This window comes from Aristolochia californica, unplaced genomic scaffold (assembly GCF_029961685.1).
Source record: "Aristolochia californica isolate CCGP_79_NKW_82.1479 unplaced genomic scaffold, dmAriCali1.0.hap1 SCAF_10, whole genome shotgun sequence".
NCBI classification, from domain to species: Eukaryota; Viridiplantae; Streptophyta; class Magnoliopsida; order Piperales; family Aristolochiaceae; genus Aristolochia; species Aristolochia californica.
Window position 1 is genome coordinate 35,524,754 of NW_027181771.1, and position 17,975 is coordinate 35,542,728.

Consider the following 17,975-nt stretch of genomic DNA (forward strand, 5'->3'; position numbering starts at 1 on the left):
ACGGTGGGATGTCGGAAAATAATAACACGATTGAAATTTAAGAGAGCCTAATAACTTGATTAAGTAGTTGGATTGTCCTCTAAGCGAAATCTAATCTGACTCCGGTTCGTGTCACTCGTGCGGCTGCTCGAAAGATGTGAAATCAGAAACGCGATCCGATAATCTGAGCCGTCTGACGATTTGGTGAGTTCGCGACAACAATTCGCAAATAAGTTCTTATTCGCCATTGCCCTTCATACTGACGAAGCTTTAAAGTTTGAAATTGGAAGTGATGATAATTCAGGCTTCAGCTCAACTTTTCCGGTTGAGTAAGATTCAATTAAAAAATTCGGTTGATTCGGATTCAATTAAGACATTTGTGGAATCGAATCGAAACTATCCCAATCAAGGCGCTAAACACCTTTTTATATCTCGAATTCTGAGATTTCTTTTTAAAATTTTGTTTAATAAAATTTATTGAAATTGATGGCCTCTTTAACGGAATTGAAGCGGTTCAATTAAAGGAGATAACTTTTGCATTCCGACGGGCGACCGAATCTTTGCAAACATAATTGGTTTGAAGTGAAGAGGATTGTAACCTCTTGGCGGCCACTTGATTCGAATGGATATCTGCTTGTTCAAAAATCATAATAGCCATGCACAGACGTGGTTCGCAACTTGCCACAGGCATGGAGGAGTGTTCAGTATTCAGCATTCGCATCTCCTCCTGGATAGAGGCGTCAGTTAGAACCACAATTCGTACGAGGTGTCTGGACAGAGAAGAGAAGAAAGAAACAACGGTGTCGCACTCGAATTGGAGTTTTTATCATCGAGTTGTGTAAGGCAAGGCGCAAGCAGCTGCTCCAGCGGCAGTTAAGCTATCTTTGTCATCCAAACGATCTCCTACCTCACCACCAACCGCAAAATCATTTAAATTTTTCATGGCCAGGATGTACCTTTTCTTCTGCAGTTTGTCCAATGTAACATGTACTATAATCAGCGATGGCTTCAGTGGATAATTGTGAGCCGATTAAAAAATTAATGAAACTGGCAGTTCTACACCCAAAAAGGTGGTCCTGCTTATGGTTTCGCAACTAACAATTGATGGCTTCCCTTTGTGCTGTTAAACAAAGGGTAGAGAGGGTGTTGCAGGGCAAGTATTGTGCGTCCATTTTCCTTGCAGGAGCTGATCGCTCGCTGCTCTGGCCTGGCTTGAATTTGAAGATTGCAGGCGAGACTCAATTGTGTCATATTGCTTGTGATCAAATAATATTAAATATAATTTTTTTTTTCTTTTCTAAAACAGATGAAAATGTTAAAGAATTCTATGGCAAGTATGTTTGCCGTATACAAATTGATATTACATTGAGTGCAATTGCCCAATGCAGAAGCTATGTTTCCTTCTAATAACTGAAAAAAAAAAAAAAATTACACAGAAACTCACACTGTACCAAAAAGTGGCTTATCGACTGAGCAACAGAATGGAGGTAAAAGTGTAATGTCTTCGGGCAGCTCAATGAAAAGCCACGGTATACAAGTTAAAAAACTTCTGAACTTCCCTCCTCAAGGTTTCTTTACACGACCATAGCCAATATAGTAGTAGTATCAATTTCCCAAACGTCAGTATTCATTGCCCAACTGTCCAGCCTTTCCTTAAGCAGTGGTACTTGGATGGATCAGATAAAATAATTCAAATGGTTATCCCCTCTCATGCTCCACCCCTTCATCTGAAAGTAAAAAATCCAGAAAAGGGACCCTACACAGGACCAAGCCAAAGCATCTAACCCGTAAAGTTCTGTCATTTAACTGTATGTATGTATCTACAAAATGTGCTAATCATCAGGATCCATCTCATCGTCCGGCTCCGAAGGACTGCCCCCTTGATTTGATTCCGGCTGCTCTTCCATATCTACATCATCTTCTAACGATTCACCCTCATCTACTACTTCTCCTTCCATGTTGGTATCCTTGCTGGAGATAGTTTCCAATCCTCGCTGCATCCATTCAGGGCACTCATCTAGACTTCTATACAACTGTTCACTGGGATTTCCCTTGACTGGCCTCGTAGTTTTAACAAAACCAGAGATTCTACAAGAACACTCGGGCAATGGATGAGATAAGAATAAGTTTGGTTTTGACAACTGAGATGCTCTCATGAGGCCATCTTCATTCAAACTTTTGTTGAGGTGTTCCCGTACAGAGAATGTCCAATTGCGTTTTGGATGATACATATGCTCTTTAATATCATCAAGAAGACCAATGAGAGTTTTTCTGCCATAAATGATTGCCAACATGGGTCACAGAAATGAACAAAAACAGAACATAAGATAAATGAAAATTTTGAGTGTCAATCAACAGTGAAATAGCAAAATTTGTTCCTGGAGTAAAAATTATAAACAGAATTTATTTAATTATTAACACCGCTAATTTTTATTCTAATATTTTTCAAAGAATAATAATATTATTTTAAAATGAAAAATAACAGCTACAACCAAAAGAATACTACAGCTAAAGAGACCATATTACTTTTATGTTGCTTCTTTAGAGGAAGCCCAAAGACAGGAGATTACATATTAGTTTTATATTGCTTCTTTAAAGCAAGCCCAAAGCCAGGAGATCACATAATCAACAGGATAATGAACTTCAGAATACAAATAAAGCACATAATCTAGATTTTCTCATCCATGCAAAAAGCTGAATGAAAAGCACATAAAAATCATGACCATCTGCTCGTGGAAGGTTGACCTTACGGCAATAAAAGGAATCCTACATATTGTAATTCAGGAAAACACCAATAGGATTGAAACAGAAAACAGAGAAGTGACATGGGTGTCCCCTTTTTATTTCAAGCCAACAAAGATATGCTCCTGACACAAAAGAATGACCCTCAACGTACATAGTACAAGTAACAAAATATTTGGAGATTACACAGTATGCATTCAGCATGCTTGACTATAATTAATCTAGTTTTATATATTGATTCTCTTTAGAAGCACATACACTGGAAGCTTGAAGTGAAGCTTCCATAAACAACCAATGGTGACAAAAACAAAGATAAGATAGTAGCAATGCCAAGAAATATAGAAAAGATCTGATTTCTTAGACAGTTAAATGATCTATTCTAGTGTTAGAATTTCAAGAGCTTAACTAGGCCTACAAAAAGTAAAAGATCTTTGAACGAAGTGAACTAAAAAGCATAAAAAATAATTAGAATAATTTCCAAATTTAACCAAGAAATGAAGTTAAAACCAGCCATCTTTTACCTATCTGGACGATATGTTCTAACTGAGGCCATTTCGTACAAGCGATGCCCCATCACTAAGCTTGAGAAGTCAGGCCAGCCACTACCATCATTGTTAAAGCCTGGGAAAAAAGCATCTGCCTCCAGAGAGACAATATAATCAAGAGCATCCCACAGCAACCTGTGTGCTTTGAACCTGAGATCCACAAGTGAAGGGTCAGGTTCATGGTCCGTCTCTGCAACCCACCCATACCAGCCTTCCTTCTCATGTCGATAAATTGGGCGCGCAGGTGGTGGAGGAAGAGGGCGGGGCCGAGGACCTGCCTTCTTCCATTCTTCAATAATTTCCTTTTCACTTTTGGGTGCTGGAGACCACGGCAGATCTGAAGGAAGTGGAGTTTCAGGGCCTATTAAGTCAGATAATTCTTTTGCGCTGCATAAAGAAGTCCGATCAACTAATTTGGTGAACATGGCACGTAGAGGGATCAGAACACGTTGCCCACCATATGTTTCAGAGCCAGCAACATACACCACTGTGTTTGAAGGATAGCCCATTGCTCGAAGAAGTAGTCCAACCTGCAGAAAGAAAGTCAAAATAACAAATTTACGAAGCATTGAAAATTTGTCCTACATACAAGGAAAAAAAAAATAATACCAGTTAGTCTTAATAGGCAGCATTTTGAAGAGCTTCACACTATTTTACCTCTTCAGGCATGAGGGGGCAAGACCCATTTTTCCTTCGGAAATGAGGTTCAACACTCAGTTCTTCATGAACCATCCCTTGTTTGATCATCTGAGCCCTCCGATACTGTATAAGTTCAGTGTGAACGTCCTAAACCATAAAAGGAGTTACACACTTGAATCAGCAGAAGCATATACCAAGAAAAAATCGAGTCTTATCACTCTTGAGTGTAATTCTAGGGGCAATTCCAAGGCAAATGAAGACCCATGAAACTGCATGCAAACAGCACCTCAAACCGTGCCACTTGAATAAAAGAACATGGTACTATAGGGAATAAAAGCAAACCAAAGATGGATGTCACATAGAATGTAACTCTAAACATGCTCAAATATGAGAAACAAACACAAATCAACCTGAAAAAGCTCAGCGCAACCATGATACGCCAGTGTGTCCCTCACTAGACCAGGATGAAAAACAAGGTATGGATCGCTGGATGCTCGTAACCTGCTGAAAAAAATGTTAACAAAATAAAACAACAGACTAAAAGAGAGGCAATTATAATTCTAAACTTTACATGAAGAATCACAGGAAAATTAACTATCCAACAAACTCAAGAAGCAGAATTTTGGCAACTTATAACTGCCTTATGGCTGAAATTCAGGACTTTAGTAGGTTTAGAAACAGCACCAAGGAAAAACTGTGGGACACTACAAGCAAGATAGCCTGAATATTTGTGAAGTTTAAAGAAGTCAAAACTTGCAATGCTTCCTGAGGGATTCAAACTCCAGTGACCTCAAAACATCGAGAAAATCAGATAAAAAACAGTTACAGACATATAAAATGAATGAACAGAGTAGATGTTTGGGAATAATGTTAGCTCTGACACAAGCATCAGGCTTTCATGAAACATTTTAAAGGAAGCCCACTATCAGTTGTAGACTTGTAATAATGATTTTCAGTTACCTAGAATATCCACTAGTAAGGTACAATACATATCCATTGCATATTATAAAATGATATTTGCAGGCGGTATTCTTTTTCCACAAAGATGGATACTTTGTGGTTCCCAGATGTTCAGAACCAAGGTTTCAGTGCAAACAAAAAAAATAAAGTAGTCCAGAAATCATGCCTCTCCACAATCTGAAGCCCAAGATCATGAATTTCTGAACGGAAATGAAGAGCGTGAAAGGCCACCCTGCATCTAAGCCTCTGATATTCAGCCATACTTGAGGGAAGGATGGACTGCATATAAATGAAAATCCAGTCAGAGTGAACTACATCATTTTGTCAGTATTTAATAGGAGAACAACGAACATATAGGTGTAAAAAGAAAAAAATGAGCCAGTTATATGTCTATCATGTGCCAGTATACCAACTTGGCAAAAGATAAAATAAGCTAAACTAGAAGATATAAAACATAGCAGGAAAATTTTCCTGGCACACTTGAATGGACTAAAGACTTCAAAGCAATAATAATCAAAATGATTTGATCAAAAGAAACACGTTCTGGTTGAAGTTGGTGAGTAGTCAATCACCATTAATGTAAAATCTGCAAAGCATTTCCAAGTTACTGGTCACCATTATCCTCTCCACAAGACTAACCTGAACCTCGTAAATTATATTTTATTTATAGTTAATATGTATAAGGACACATCATTTAAAAAAAAAAATATATATATATATATATGTGTGTATAAGGACATATGAGTGTTTTGTTTTATACACACAAGAACACTTGAAGTACATAGCTCTATTCGCTATTTGGCAAAATATGGAGATAGAGATCAAAAAAAGGTATCCAGAATTCTCTTTTTTATCTCATAACAAACAAGCAGAAGAAAATGGAAAACTCAAAAACACATTTGAAATCGACTAGCTGTTTTCATTCTATTCACAAAGAAAAACCATAACATCGCACTAAAGTCTTGGAACAACAACATGCTATCACCTTAAGCTAACTTATATAATGATTCCAAGGGCATTCACCACACAACACATGATAGTAACCTCAAAGTTTTTCCATCCAAAATGAATGACAAGCAGGTACAATCAACAGAGGTCTTAGATGAGGAAGTGGAATATGACAGTAGAAAAAAAAAAATATAAACTCAAAAGGCAATTCAAGTGCAAAATGTTGGAGATAGCAAAAGTGAAGTTTAAAAGAAAATGAACTTAATTTGTAATCACTAGCAGCATGTTTCAAACTTGTTCCATAGATGTACTTGGGTATAAAGGGAAAAGATAATTAGATAAACAATGGTAAGTGTAAGTTCAAGAAACCATCCACAAAAAGTTGTTCTTTAAAAGTATGTGTTTCAAGGAATCAACAAATTAATAATGTGCATAAACAGGCAAGAAATGCAGTTGAAAAAATGTAACTGAAGCAAAAATTTTAGCAAGAGGACTAATTGAACAAGTTAAGTTTTGCCACGTCGGAGAACAGATATATAGAAATAGCAGTTAAGGCAAAGTAGAGAACAAAACATGTTAAAAGCATTAAGAGTGTTAATCCGAGTTTTAGTTAAGTTCCAAAAAGTGAGGCAGAGAAGCTATTAACAGTCTTGTACAGAAGATTACTCAAATAACTTATGACAGCATGGTGAAAGAAGCTTTACTGAAGATGAATACAGGAAAATCTATGGGACCAAAGGCACATCCTAGTTGATGGGTGAAAATTCAAGAACATAATAAAAAGCAAAGTAGAGAACATGGGAGAAAGAAGGTTGGAGAAATTAATTCATGTTAAGTTAGAAGAGGATTAGTTTGGGTTCCCTCTTCTCTCATATTATAACATTAATAAAGATAAAAAGACATTAATGTCCCTGCTCCCCTTACACCCTTGGGAAATAAGATTTTGTAAGAAACTACTCTCCTAGAAATCTAAGTAAATAGAAATTACATATTCTAACACTCCCCCTCAATCTGGAGTTTATAACTACAGCTTGTTACATATTTTCTCAAAATAAAACAAAAATTCCATTCTTTGGTCTTCAGTAAAAAATCAACTCAACATATCTTTAGCTTCCTCTTGTTCTTGCACTCAACCACTGCACAATCTGTGTCTTCCTTTTTCCCCCTTATTTGGATGATTTGAAAACACTTGCTCTAGTCACCAACTATAATAAAAACTTCACTGTCAATCATGAAGCTCTTCATAGTAGGCTCATCCAAACGCCTCATTCTATGTATTTCTTCTTCTACTTCTCCCCCTCAAGCTGGGGATGTGACACCAAGAGACCCAGCTTGTCAAGAACAAATATGAGCAAAGAAACATCACTTTTTGCCGTGTAACAAGACTCCAAACACTAGCACTCCTAGGTCAAAGAAAAGTTAAGAGACACCAATCTACCCACTTTTAAGGGTAGCATTACATTCATCCACTTTCAAAGATGCAAACCTATATAATTTGACTCAATTCAAACTAGATTTGGGCACACTCCTAGCCAAACAAAAGCCACATACTCCAAACAAGAGGATTGACACCTACCAAGCACTGACACAAAACTCAATACCATGTTGATGTCCTATCTTGTGACAACCCCTTGCAAAGATAGAAACTAACCCAAGGATGAAGGTCATGCTTGTCCACTCTGGTTAAACGTACTCCTAAAGTAGGAAAAACACATACACACCCATCAATTCTTCAGAGAAAACATGTCACAAAGGGCTGCCATGGGTAATGGGTATGTGAGTATTGCTTCAAAGTGATGAGAAAACTAACCAACCAAAGAGGTACCATTGGAGGTTACACAGCCTACCCTTGAACATAAACTCATCTGCTGCTGCTGCTTCCATGAGACACAGGCACACTAAGACTATTCACCCTTCCGTGGGTATGTACAAGGAGAGAATAAAAAAAAAAGTTGACACACAAAACTTCAAGTTTGGCAAGGTTGACTTAAACACAGCTGAATAGACAACCAACTATGAGAATAGACCATCAAAATGAACTAGCATATTCCACCAAGAATGTTAAATACCAAATTAAAGAGTTCATACTATGATCAGAAACAACAGCTTAGTCTCTCAACCACAAGATACACCAAAGGTATTGACCAGAAGAGTGAACTACCACAGCTCATCATAAAGCCAACTGTTTGATGCCATAATAGTTGAGAATGACAGATCAGATTGGGTTCTCCAAAAACCTCATTTAAGTCCACATTTTGAAGCATAGTGACAGTCTTAAGCTCAAGCACTCTTCTTCAAATCAGCCAAACTCTAACACCAGGTACCACTGATTCTGCTCTTCTAAGGATTCAATGCCGAAAAGCAGAAAGTTATTGTCACTGGGATTCCAACTTTGGTAAGAAAAATATATTATTAAACAACAATAGAATTTCAGAGTATGTGTCCTGCCGAGAGTTTCTGCTTTTCTTATGTTTCTGCATGTTGGATTTTTTGTTTGCTTGTGGAGGTGGATCAGCAAAAAGAAGCTTGGGGTAATCCACCTGGGTAGGAAAGGATTCTAATATGACTTTTCTCTTTTTCTGTTCTTTGTCTATTTCCAGCAGGTCTTCTCTAACTTAATGTTCCAACAGCAAACATAGCAGCCACACAGAAAGTACCAGATATAGAAATGAGCAATCAGCAACCAACAACTGAACTGAACCAGCAAAACAAACCTCGCAACACGTTATAGCAGCAACCAAAACTCACTCCTATTTAATAGAATTTAAACAAATAAAACAGGACAAAAGACTCTAGCACTAATACCGTTTCCATTGGGCAGAGTCCAAAAAATAGGAGAAGCCTTGCAAAAGAATTATCACAGATTAAAAATAGAGATCTTCCTAGACTTATACATGATACTTAGCATAACCAAACTGGGTTTCAGAAACCTCAACTGTGATAAACTAAAACACAGAGGGATATAAAACATGTAGATACAGCAAATTAACCCTGGAGCAAGCCAATCAGCACACAGCCAGAGAAACAGCAGCAAGAAGAGATAAATTCCATAACGCAGCAAGAGTAGAGGAAAAGCACCAGTTTAGGTCACCACTTATATGCAGTAGGCCAAACAAAACTCAGCATGCATGACTGGCAGAATCAAGGCCCACGAAACAGCAGGATGATAAACTCATAGCAGAAGCAAATTAAAGATCTCCCATATCAGTTAACAAGGAAAGACAACTACCAGAGAAGACCAAATACAACACTAAGTCTCTATTTGGTGCAGCCTCCAACTATAGGAAACAATATCAGAGGGAGCCCTAGCAGAACTAGGAAACTAAAATAATCGAGTACACGCCTCAAACTTCTGCAGAAATAGACACCAGCACAAGCAACAGCAACAAGCCCATTATGACAACCGCATAACAGAGCAGCAGAAAGGAAAAGTAAAAAAATGCAGACAAAGGAATCAAAAGGAACACAAAATGCAAGAACCACTGATGAGGACTTAGAGCAGGGAGCAGTTCAATAAGAAGAGGAACCATGCAGAGAGAAAAACACTCATAAAAAACTTTTTATCTTTTATTCTTCTCTTTTGTTCTTCTGCTTCTCCATGTTCTTTTTTACTTCTCCATCTAGCTTGGAACACACTCCGATACAATGTGAAGATTCATGAATGTCACTAAAAGCTAAGTAGAGAATGTGGGAGAAGAGAGAAGGCTGGAAAAACAATTCATGTTGAATTAGAAGAGGATTAATTAGGGTTCATTCTGATCTCATAATTATAATATAAAATAAAGAAAAAAAGACACTAGTGGCCCTACTCCCCTTACACTCTAGGAAATAAGATTCAGTAAGAAACAACTTCCCTAGAAATCTAAGTAAATAAAAATTACATAGTTTATCGTGTGCTGCAATGTGGCCTGGAAAAACTCAACTAATACATGCTTAATTTTATTTTATTTTGAAATGGTGGATGGCTTTATTGTTAAGAGCTAAAGAAAATGAGAGAATACAGAAAGGGCTCCCTCTTGGTGGAGCAAGAGGAGGAGGAGTACTCCAGGACAAGAGAAGGGAGAAGGACAACTTCCTCAGCCAGCTTATAAGTTACACTATTGGCAAAGCATAGACTGTGCTGCCAGGACACATCAAGAGAGCTACAAAGAGATATAATTTCCTCGAAACATAAAGAAAACACCAATGAGGAGGGGAGAGATATCTCATCCAGTTAATCACATTTGTTAAGTCCCTTTCAAAAAGAACCGGGGCTAGAGAAAATGCTGATGGAATAGTCCGATGCCTTCGAGCAGAGCTCAAATCTGTGCTTCAGCTGAATCACATGAAGGAAGAGGACCTAAGAAGGACAGCAGCACAGAACCCCCTGATTTCCAATCACCTCCAATACCTGCAGGTCCAGGGTTTCCCAGAGAACACCCATCAAAGTTGAGCTTTAGGTGGCTGGGAGGAGCAGGAGACTGGGCAGGTTGCTGAGTATGGCACTGGGTGGAGAAAGCAGAAACTTCTTTCCAGTGATCTGAAAGCGGGGGGGGGGGGGGGGAGAGGGGAGGATGCAGACCTCTGTATGTCTTTACCAAGATGAAAGAGGTCGGAAAGATAGATTCAATGATGTTGCCTATTGAACTCTGCTTATGATTGAAGATTCTGTTATGTCTTTCATTCCAGTTCAGCCAAAGAGCTGCTGAAATAACAGATTCCAGAGAGTTTTTCTCACTGAGGGAAGGTTCCAAGAGGAAATTGAGCAATAAATTCAGGGAAAGATCTAGGGAAACAGGGCTGGATTCCGAACTTCTTTAAAACAGCGCTCCAGATTGAGGAGGAGACTGAGCAATGGAGTAAGAGGATGTCAACGGATTCTTCAACTTGCCCACACAGCTTGCAAAGAGAGTCAATTATTGAGCACCATCTTTTTAAAGCTTGTCACAAGTGAGAATTTTCTTATGGACAGCAGTCCACAGGAAGTGAAGAGCTTTAGCAGGGCCAATCAGCCCCTAAACAAGGAAAATCTTATTTTCCGTTTGGTAATCCGAGAGGTCCAGGAGCTGTGGTTGCAGAGAGGAAGTAGAGAAATGACTTGCGGTCATTAATGACCATATTGGTTCATCATCACCTTCCACCCAGAACTTGGCTGTCTCCAGTAAGTTAAGCACCACAGAGACATTATGGGATATGTTCATTATTTGGAGCTCTCCGAAATGGCGATCCCAAGAAAAGTTGCTTTCCGAAATACTTCTAGAGGGTTGAATCGTCATTCGTTTGTTTCGATCCTGGTTGAGTCTGGGGAATTGGTTTTGAAGGATATTGGATCCAATCCACAAATCAGACCAGAAAAGGATATTGGAGCTCAACCTAACATGGAACCTGATATGCCTCATGAACCGATGTTTATACTTAAAAACTGCTTTCTAAATGTTTGATGTTCTGTATGAAATGGAGTCAATAGGAAACCAGCAATCAGGTCCAAATCCATACAGTTAAGAACCTGTTTTCACAGAGAATTCTTCTTGGTTGCAAATCTCCACAACCACTAAGAGAGGAGAGCCTCATGCATGGATTTCAGCTTCATGATGCCCAGGCCCCCATCTTTCTTCCTCTTGTTGAGTAATTCTTATTTCACTAGCAGGAATCTGAATTTCTCTAAAGCTCTCCACAACAGGAATTTATGTTGGATTGCTTCAATTTTGTCAATTATGCTTGTCAGGTATGGGATAAGGGATAAAAAAATATAAAGGGATCCCAGCAAGAGTAGATTTGATGAGGATAGCCCTGCCCACTAGAGAGAGCAACCCACCTTTCCAAGAGGCTAAACGCTTTTCGATTCTTTCAAGGCTGGGGTTCCACAAGGCTTCATTTGATCGAGCATAGAAGAGAGGCAGACCGAGGTAGGTAGAAGGGAAATTGAGCATCTTGCACCTGAGAATATGTGTCAAGCCTATCTTGGCTAACATTCACTACCATACAATCCTGATTTAGCCCAGTTTACTTTCTGCCCTGACACCGGCTCATATAGGAATAAAAGAGCCTTCAAGCTGAGAATTTGCTCTGTTAAGCCATCACAAAAATAGATGGTGTCATCAGTGAATTGCAATAGGAAAATTTTGAGGGAGCTACTGTTAAAGCCTAATCCAGAAATCCAATCGTTTTGCTACACTGTTTGAAAAAAGGACTCCAAAGCTTCGCTAATGATGTTGAAAAGCAAAGGGGATACTGGGTCCCCCTGCCGAAAACCTCAAGATACTTTGAAAAATCCCTTTGACAGTACCATTAATAAGCATTGAGAAGATGGGAGAAGATATGCAGCTTTTGATCCATTTCCCCACTGTTAACCAAACCTCATTTTATCAAGTGACAAATCGACAGATTCCCAATTAACACAATCGAAGGCCTTTTCCATGTTAAATTTTTAGAATAACACTTTCCTCTTCTCCTGTACTCATCAATAAGCTCATAAGCTATGAAATCTGAGTCAAGGATCTGTCTACCTCAAATGAAGGCACTTTGGGATTCATTGATGATATGTGAGAGAACTTTCCTTAACCTTCTTGGAGGACTTTGCCGATCAGTTTAAAGAGGCTGGAGATTAGACAGATGCGTCTGTAATCTATTGGGCTTTCTGCCCCTTCTTTGTTTGGGAGGAGAACAATGAAACCCCATTCCTTTAGAGGAAATGTCATTCTCCTAGAAGTCTGCAAACATAGCCATTATATCTTCATTATGAAATTCCAGCTTTTCAGCTAGACTTAGCAGTGAAACCATTAGGACCTGGAGATTCATTGACTGGCATGGCTTTAAGGGGCTCTTTAACTTCAATGCTTAATTATTGGAGTGTGAAATGGTTGAAACCAGAAAGTATGATAGTTTGAGGTGGAACGAGGCAAACTAGGGAAGATAAAACTAGGATTCAAAAGTGGGCATACCAGAATAGGAGAGTTGTTTGAGATATTAGACACATTCAATAGTTGGGTAAAGGACAGGCAAGAAATAGTGGAAGGTTGAAATTGACATGGATGGAAACAGTCAGGTGGCTTATAGAAAGTCAGTCTAGAAAATTGAACTAGCAAACAATAAAGCAGAATATATTTGTATGCTAGAAAGTAGGACAAGGTTTTTATGACAATGATGATGAATGCATCCATAGGCAGTTATGCAGCACTTATTTGTTGTGCCACTGAATGAAGATAATTGTCTCATGCAGTTGTGGAAGGATTTATTTTTTCCTTCTTATACCAATTTCATCCCTTGGAGGAAAAAGTAATTCATTTTTTTTTAACATCAAAACAGTCTCCCATGAAACATTTTTCCAAAATGTTGAGCATAAAGTAGCAACACAGGAATATTAAGAGCATGCACAAGCAACTATGCAGGAATGTAAGGTTTTTATGTTACTAAACCCTCTTATATTAATAGATTATGACTTTAAACCTTTAAAGCCATTAAAAATTCTAAAAGAATTAGTATTTGGCCACTGCTAATGCCGAAACGATTCCCTTATATGAAAGATTCTCTCACCTGAAGGCATCCTCCTTCACTTATCAATAACCCAATAACATTTGACTTTTTTAACTTTGGCAAGACATATCTGATATAGAAGTCTGGAGATGCAGAATTCTTGGGTGAGAATGTCGAAAATTTTTTCTTTTTTCTTGCTTCCTGAAGATTTTGAGGCAACTTTCTCACCACTATAACATCATTTGCTAGTGCTGCAATGAACTGCTCCTCATCGTAAAGGTATGAAAAACTCTTGAACTTGGAGCTGGATAGTAAATGAAATAAGGATGAGATGGCTAGAAAGGTCAGCAGAAGAATAGCCACAATGTATGTCCAGGAAGAATGAAGAAAAGGTTGGAAGAAAACCTGATACCCTTTGCACGACCACTTTCTTGGATCTCTGGAATGACAAGAGTTGCATTTAGAAGCCTGGCTACAGTGACAAGATCAGCAATCTAGAAGGTGAAAATACACATTAGAAACTGCTAATGGGAAGTGCAACAAAGAAAAATTCCTCAGGTAAAAGTATCCCACCGCAGATTGTATCTTCTCAAAACCACCATATATTTTGGCATAGATAAATCCATTGTTCATTTCATTTGGAACTGCAATACAAACATAAATGCCTGAGCATAAATTGTTTCAAAGATCAAGAAAAATCAGAATTCATGTGAAAAGGGAATGAAGAAATTGAACCAAAGTTTTTTCAAAAAAAAAAAAAAAAAAAAAAAAAAGAAGAAGAACCAAAAGAAAAGATTAACATTGATAAACCACACACACACTCACAAAATCAGCATAGGGCCCTAAAGGATGATGGTAGTTTGGAATTTGAAATTCATGTCAAATCATGTCTATCAGCCACTCGTGAACACAATATACGTAAGAGTCCCATGGTTTTCCTTACTAATACAAAATTTTCATATTAAATCAGAAATTATCAATGAGAATTCTTTACACCAACCAGTGGAAACCAGCAAGTTCAACATTCTGAGAGTGGAAAACGTGAAATGGTGAAGCACAATTTCTACCACTGGATCATGAGATATTCCTTTTATGCAGCACTCAGTTGCATGTTGAGTAAGTTTCTTGTTACATAATTAGCTATTTATAGTTTATTGTACTGTTCTCCAGGGAAATCTTTGAGTTAAACTTCTGCTAGAATGAGCTACTCATTTTCTTCTTATGTTCACTGGATAACACAATAAACCGCAAATCTGGAAAAAAAAACAAGAGTTCAGAAAATCAGATGTGTCCTCTCAATTTTAAGGTGCAGAACTTGAGTGAAAAGTTAGGCGGCAGAAGAAGAAAGGATCTCTTAAAGCTAATCTCACTGACCGCCTGTTCACAGTGAGTGTCAATGAGGCCAAATCTTGTTGTGTCAGCAATTACATAGAGAAACAAGTATATACCATTTAAGCATCAACACTTGTGGTGTGCAGTCCAAGATAAGTGAATATCTAGGTCATTTGCCTCTCTCGGTGAAATACTCTTCATGCAGCAGCATTAATGCCCTACAACTCATACAACTACCAAAATTGTTCTACTAAGAACAGAACAAAGTCTATTCCCATTCATTAGTTAGAAGAAACTAATAACGTTCAACGGATCCCTCTTTCTCTATCAACAGTAGACAATTTCAACTTTCAGCGTTTCTTAGTAGTTGCTGATACAACATTTCTTTCTCCTTCATTCATACTTTCAGATATGCCTTGGGATATCGCACCATATGGACTACTGATGAGGAAAAACTAATCAGACAAGGCTAAATGACATTGTAAAACTTTTACTATGCCAACCTCATTAGCTACAGCTGAAGTGTACAGATTGTTATAGTACCACCGTGAATAATAAATAGCCTGGAAAAGAAAAGAATTTCTAGTTCTTTTCTCCCTATTCCATAACCTAATGATAAAACACAGCCAAACTTCCAAACAGAGCGATGTGGGAGTGACAAATCATAAACTGAATTTCATTTAAAATGAGCTAAACGTGTCAGCTATTGGTAGTGAACGATCACCGTCCTTTTTTAGCTGAAATTACTTGCATACCAGTAGAGTGGCAATTCATTGTGTAAAGAAGTCAAAACTTACACCGAACCAAAGAACAAATCTGCAGGTCTGAAATGATGCTGATCATTTTGAAGTGAACGAGAAATACATAAGACAAGCAAGATATATGTATATATATATATATATATATATATAGAGAGAGAGAGAGAGAGAGAGAGAGAGAGAGAGAGAGGGAGGTGTGGTTGACTTACCGGGATATGTACTCCGTGGATTCGCAAATGGCTGGACAGACTCCAATGACTTAATACTTCCCCATAGCTTCTTGTAGCGCATGGTCTGCACGACGGCACAAGAACAAGCAATCAAATCCAAGTCACCGTTGAAGTTCCATTGGGAACAAAGAGAGAGGAAATAAAATGCAACCCTTACGTGTTTGCCGAACTTGAGCGTAAAATCGTCGTCGAGAATCGATGTGGATCTGATTTGAACGATATCTCGGCTGGAATATCTAGCGAGGTGAAGGTGAACGAGAAGAGAGACGGAAGAAACGAGGAGAGTAACCAGCGCGAACCATTTGATCTTGGATTTGAAAAACATTTTACACGGGAGCGTTTCAGAGACGATCCGGAACAAATTCAAGTAGCAATCACATTTACAGATTCGAGACTTGAGAAGGAGGAGTCTGACTTTTCTGATAGAAGGCTGCGATCCGCGGGAGCGACGGCGAGTGCGAAGTGCTGTTTGGATCGCATGCGGTGCTTTATAATAACTGGCTCGGTCGGAAGTCCGTGGATCGGTAGTGGAAGTCCCTCAAAGTTGGGCTTTCTCTAGGAGGCGTGTGGCATGTCTGGTGGACATAATGGACAAATACATATATGACTGATTTCATGGTACCAGAAAATGTAGATTATTTCTTGCATTTTCACTAACAAAACTATGAAGTTGATGCAGGAAAATGTGATGCATTGCAGTGATTGCTTGCTTTTTGGTACTTGTTATATGATGTCGATGGCATGTAAAATGACAGAGAAGTACACTTTTAATTTGTCCATGGGAATCACTGCACATGACTCGCTACTGTCATTGTTAACGATGCTTGATTGAGAGGAAAGGGAGATGGGTGCATTTGTATAAATTCTAGATTGGATGGTTGGTTTTGATTATGATTTTAAAAATCTCAAAAACTGTCTTTTAGGCATGAGCAGAGAAAGGAAGAAAGGACTCTTAAGACACACAGTTCATGAAGGATTTGATTCCTGTTCTAAGAGATCATTTTTCATGTCTCCATCTGCTTTCTTACTTGGTGATGTGATTAACCTGAGTAAAGCCAAGTGATCCACGGACTATGGGGAGATGCTAAGCAACTACATGCCCCCACAAACATCCACTCCTCATGATGCTATGAAGGTTCATAAAATTATCCAAATTAGGAAATGGTCAATGGATGAGTACCACAATAATTCAAAGATAAAACGGGAAGAAAAAAGGATGAAAGATATTGTTATTAATTGTAATAAAAATATAAAATAATGATTTTTTTTGCTATTATAGCAAGAGGTGGAAACTAATTAAGTGACAAAAATTGGTCATAATGAGTAAAATGATGTACATATAGGATTTGATGGTGTAACAAATTCAAGGATTAAACAAACACTTTGGATGATCGAGTGATGGAGGTGGCTCAACTAGTAATCATAGATGAGGCAATCAAACTCCTTTGTTAAGTCAAACGTAAACATCACGCTCGAGTAATGGGGGTGAAAGTACAAAACTAATGGTGGGGAAGCAATAGTGACTCGTATTGAGCAACTTTATGTTGCAATTCAAATATTAGCACAAGTTGGCGATATTTTTGAAACAAATAGATAGATCGATGCTACTAAAAAAATTATCTATTTAGACACAAATTTTTGCTACCATGCTTTTGCTTCGATGCATACAAAATGAAAAGAAAGTGTTATTTTTTTGTATGATATTGGAAAAATGAAGGATTTTTTTTAAGTCATCCACGAAGAAGAAAGTAGAAATATGAGGATATCATGTTAATTTATCCTTGTTATGATAATTATGTTATGAATAATTTGTTTGTATTATAATAATTATGTTATGAATTTTTTTAATTATCTTTTATGTTATGATTTCTCTTATTAATAACGAGAATGATTATGAGTTTTTAGTTATATGTGAATTTTCATGTTGGTATGGATGAGTTCTCTGTTTTTTTTTTTTGTGTTTGTCGTATAATTTGGTATTGATATTTTATCATTATAAAAGGTGTCAAGATTACCAAAGTGCCTATGATAGATAATTTAAAGAACAAGGTACTATAATCATGGTTACCATAGGTCTAAGCCAAAGATATCTAGTGTCAATAGAATGGTTAAGATGGTCAATTTAGATTATTAATACATATTTCAATAATATACTAAAGGTTATACTAGAAATATTCATCTAAAACTCATGGGTAATGATAAGTATAATCAGTATTTTAAGGTAAACAACTACTATAACTATTATTTATTTATTTAAAAATTAATTATATTAACTTTCAATGGAGCAACTGATGAAACTTAGATAAAGGCCCGTATTATTGGCAAATGCACTTTTTAGGTTTTGAAATTCAAAAATATTACATCACAAAATATAATGGTAATTTGTAATT

General features: G+C 37.6%; 1 protein-coding gene across 1 annotated transcript; it reads right to left on the bottom strand.

The window, feature by feature from the left end:
• Positions 1–1,247: 1,247 nt before the first annotated feature.
• On the bottom strand, positions 1,248–16,019 carry LOC137942641 (protein EMBRYO SAC DEVELOPMENT ARREST 30-like). The gene is made up of 10 exons (XM_068788364.1): positions 15,743–16,019; positions 15,565–15,649; positions 13,839–13,909; positions 13,671–13,759; positions 13,326–13,569; positions 5,032–5,144; positions 4,316–4,406; positions 3,924–4,052; positions 3,243–3,796; positions 1,248–2,250 (listed from the first exon to the last, which is right to left on the bottom strand). Exons 1-10 carry the CDS (start codon positions 15,908–15,910, stop codon positions 1,812–1,814), a joined length of 1,983 nt encoding a protein of 660 aa, XP_068644465.1. The 5' UTR covers positions 15,911–16,019; the 3' UTR covers positions 1,248–1,811.
• Between the last annotated feature and the right edge of the window lie 1,956 nt (positions 16,020–17,975).

Bases quoted from the DNA above. Each gene is read 5' to 3' on its own strand.
- LOC137942641 (XM_068788364.1), bottom strand. From the start codon at position 15,910: ATGTTTTTCAAATCCAAGATCAAATGGTTCGCGCTGGTTACTCTCCTC. The intron at 15,650-15,742 runs GTAAGGGTTGCA...GCCGTCGTGCAG, and splicing joins CGCTCAAGTTCGGCAAACAC to ACCATGCGCTACAAGAAGCT. The intron at 3,797-3,923 runs GTAAAATAGTGT...TTCTTTCTGCAG, and splicing joins GCCCCCTCATGCCTGAAGAG to GTTGGACTACTTCTTCGAGC.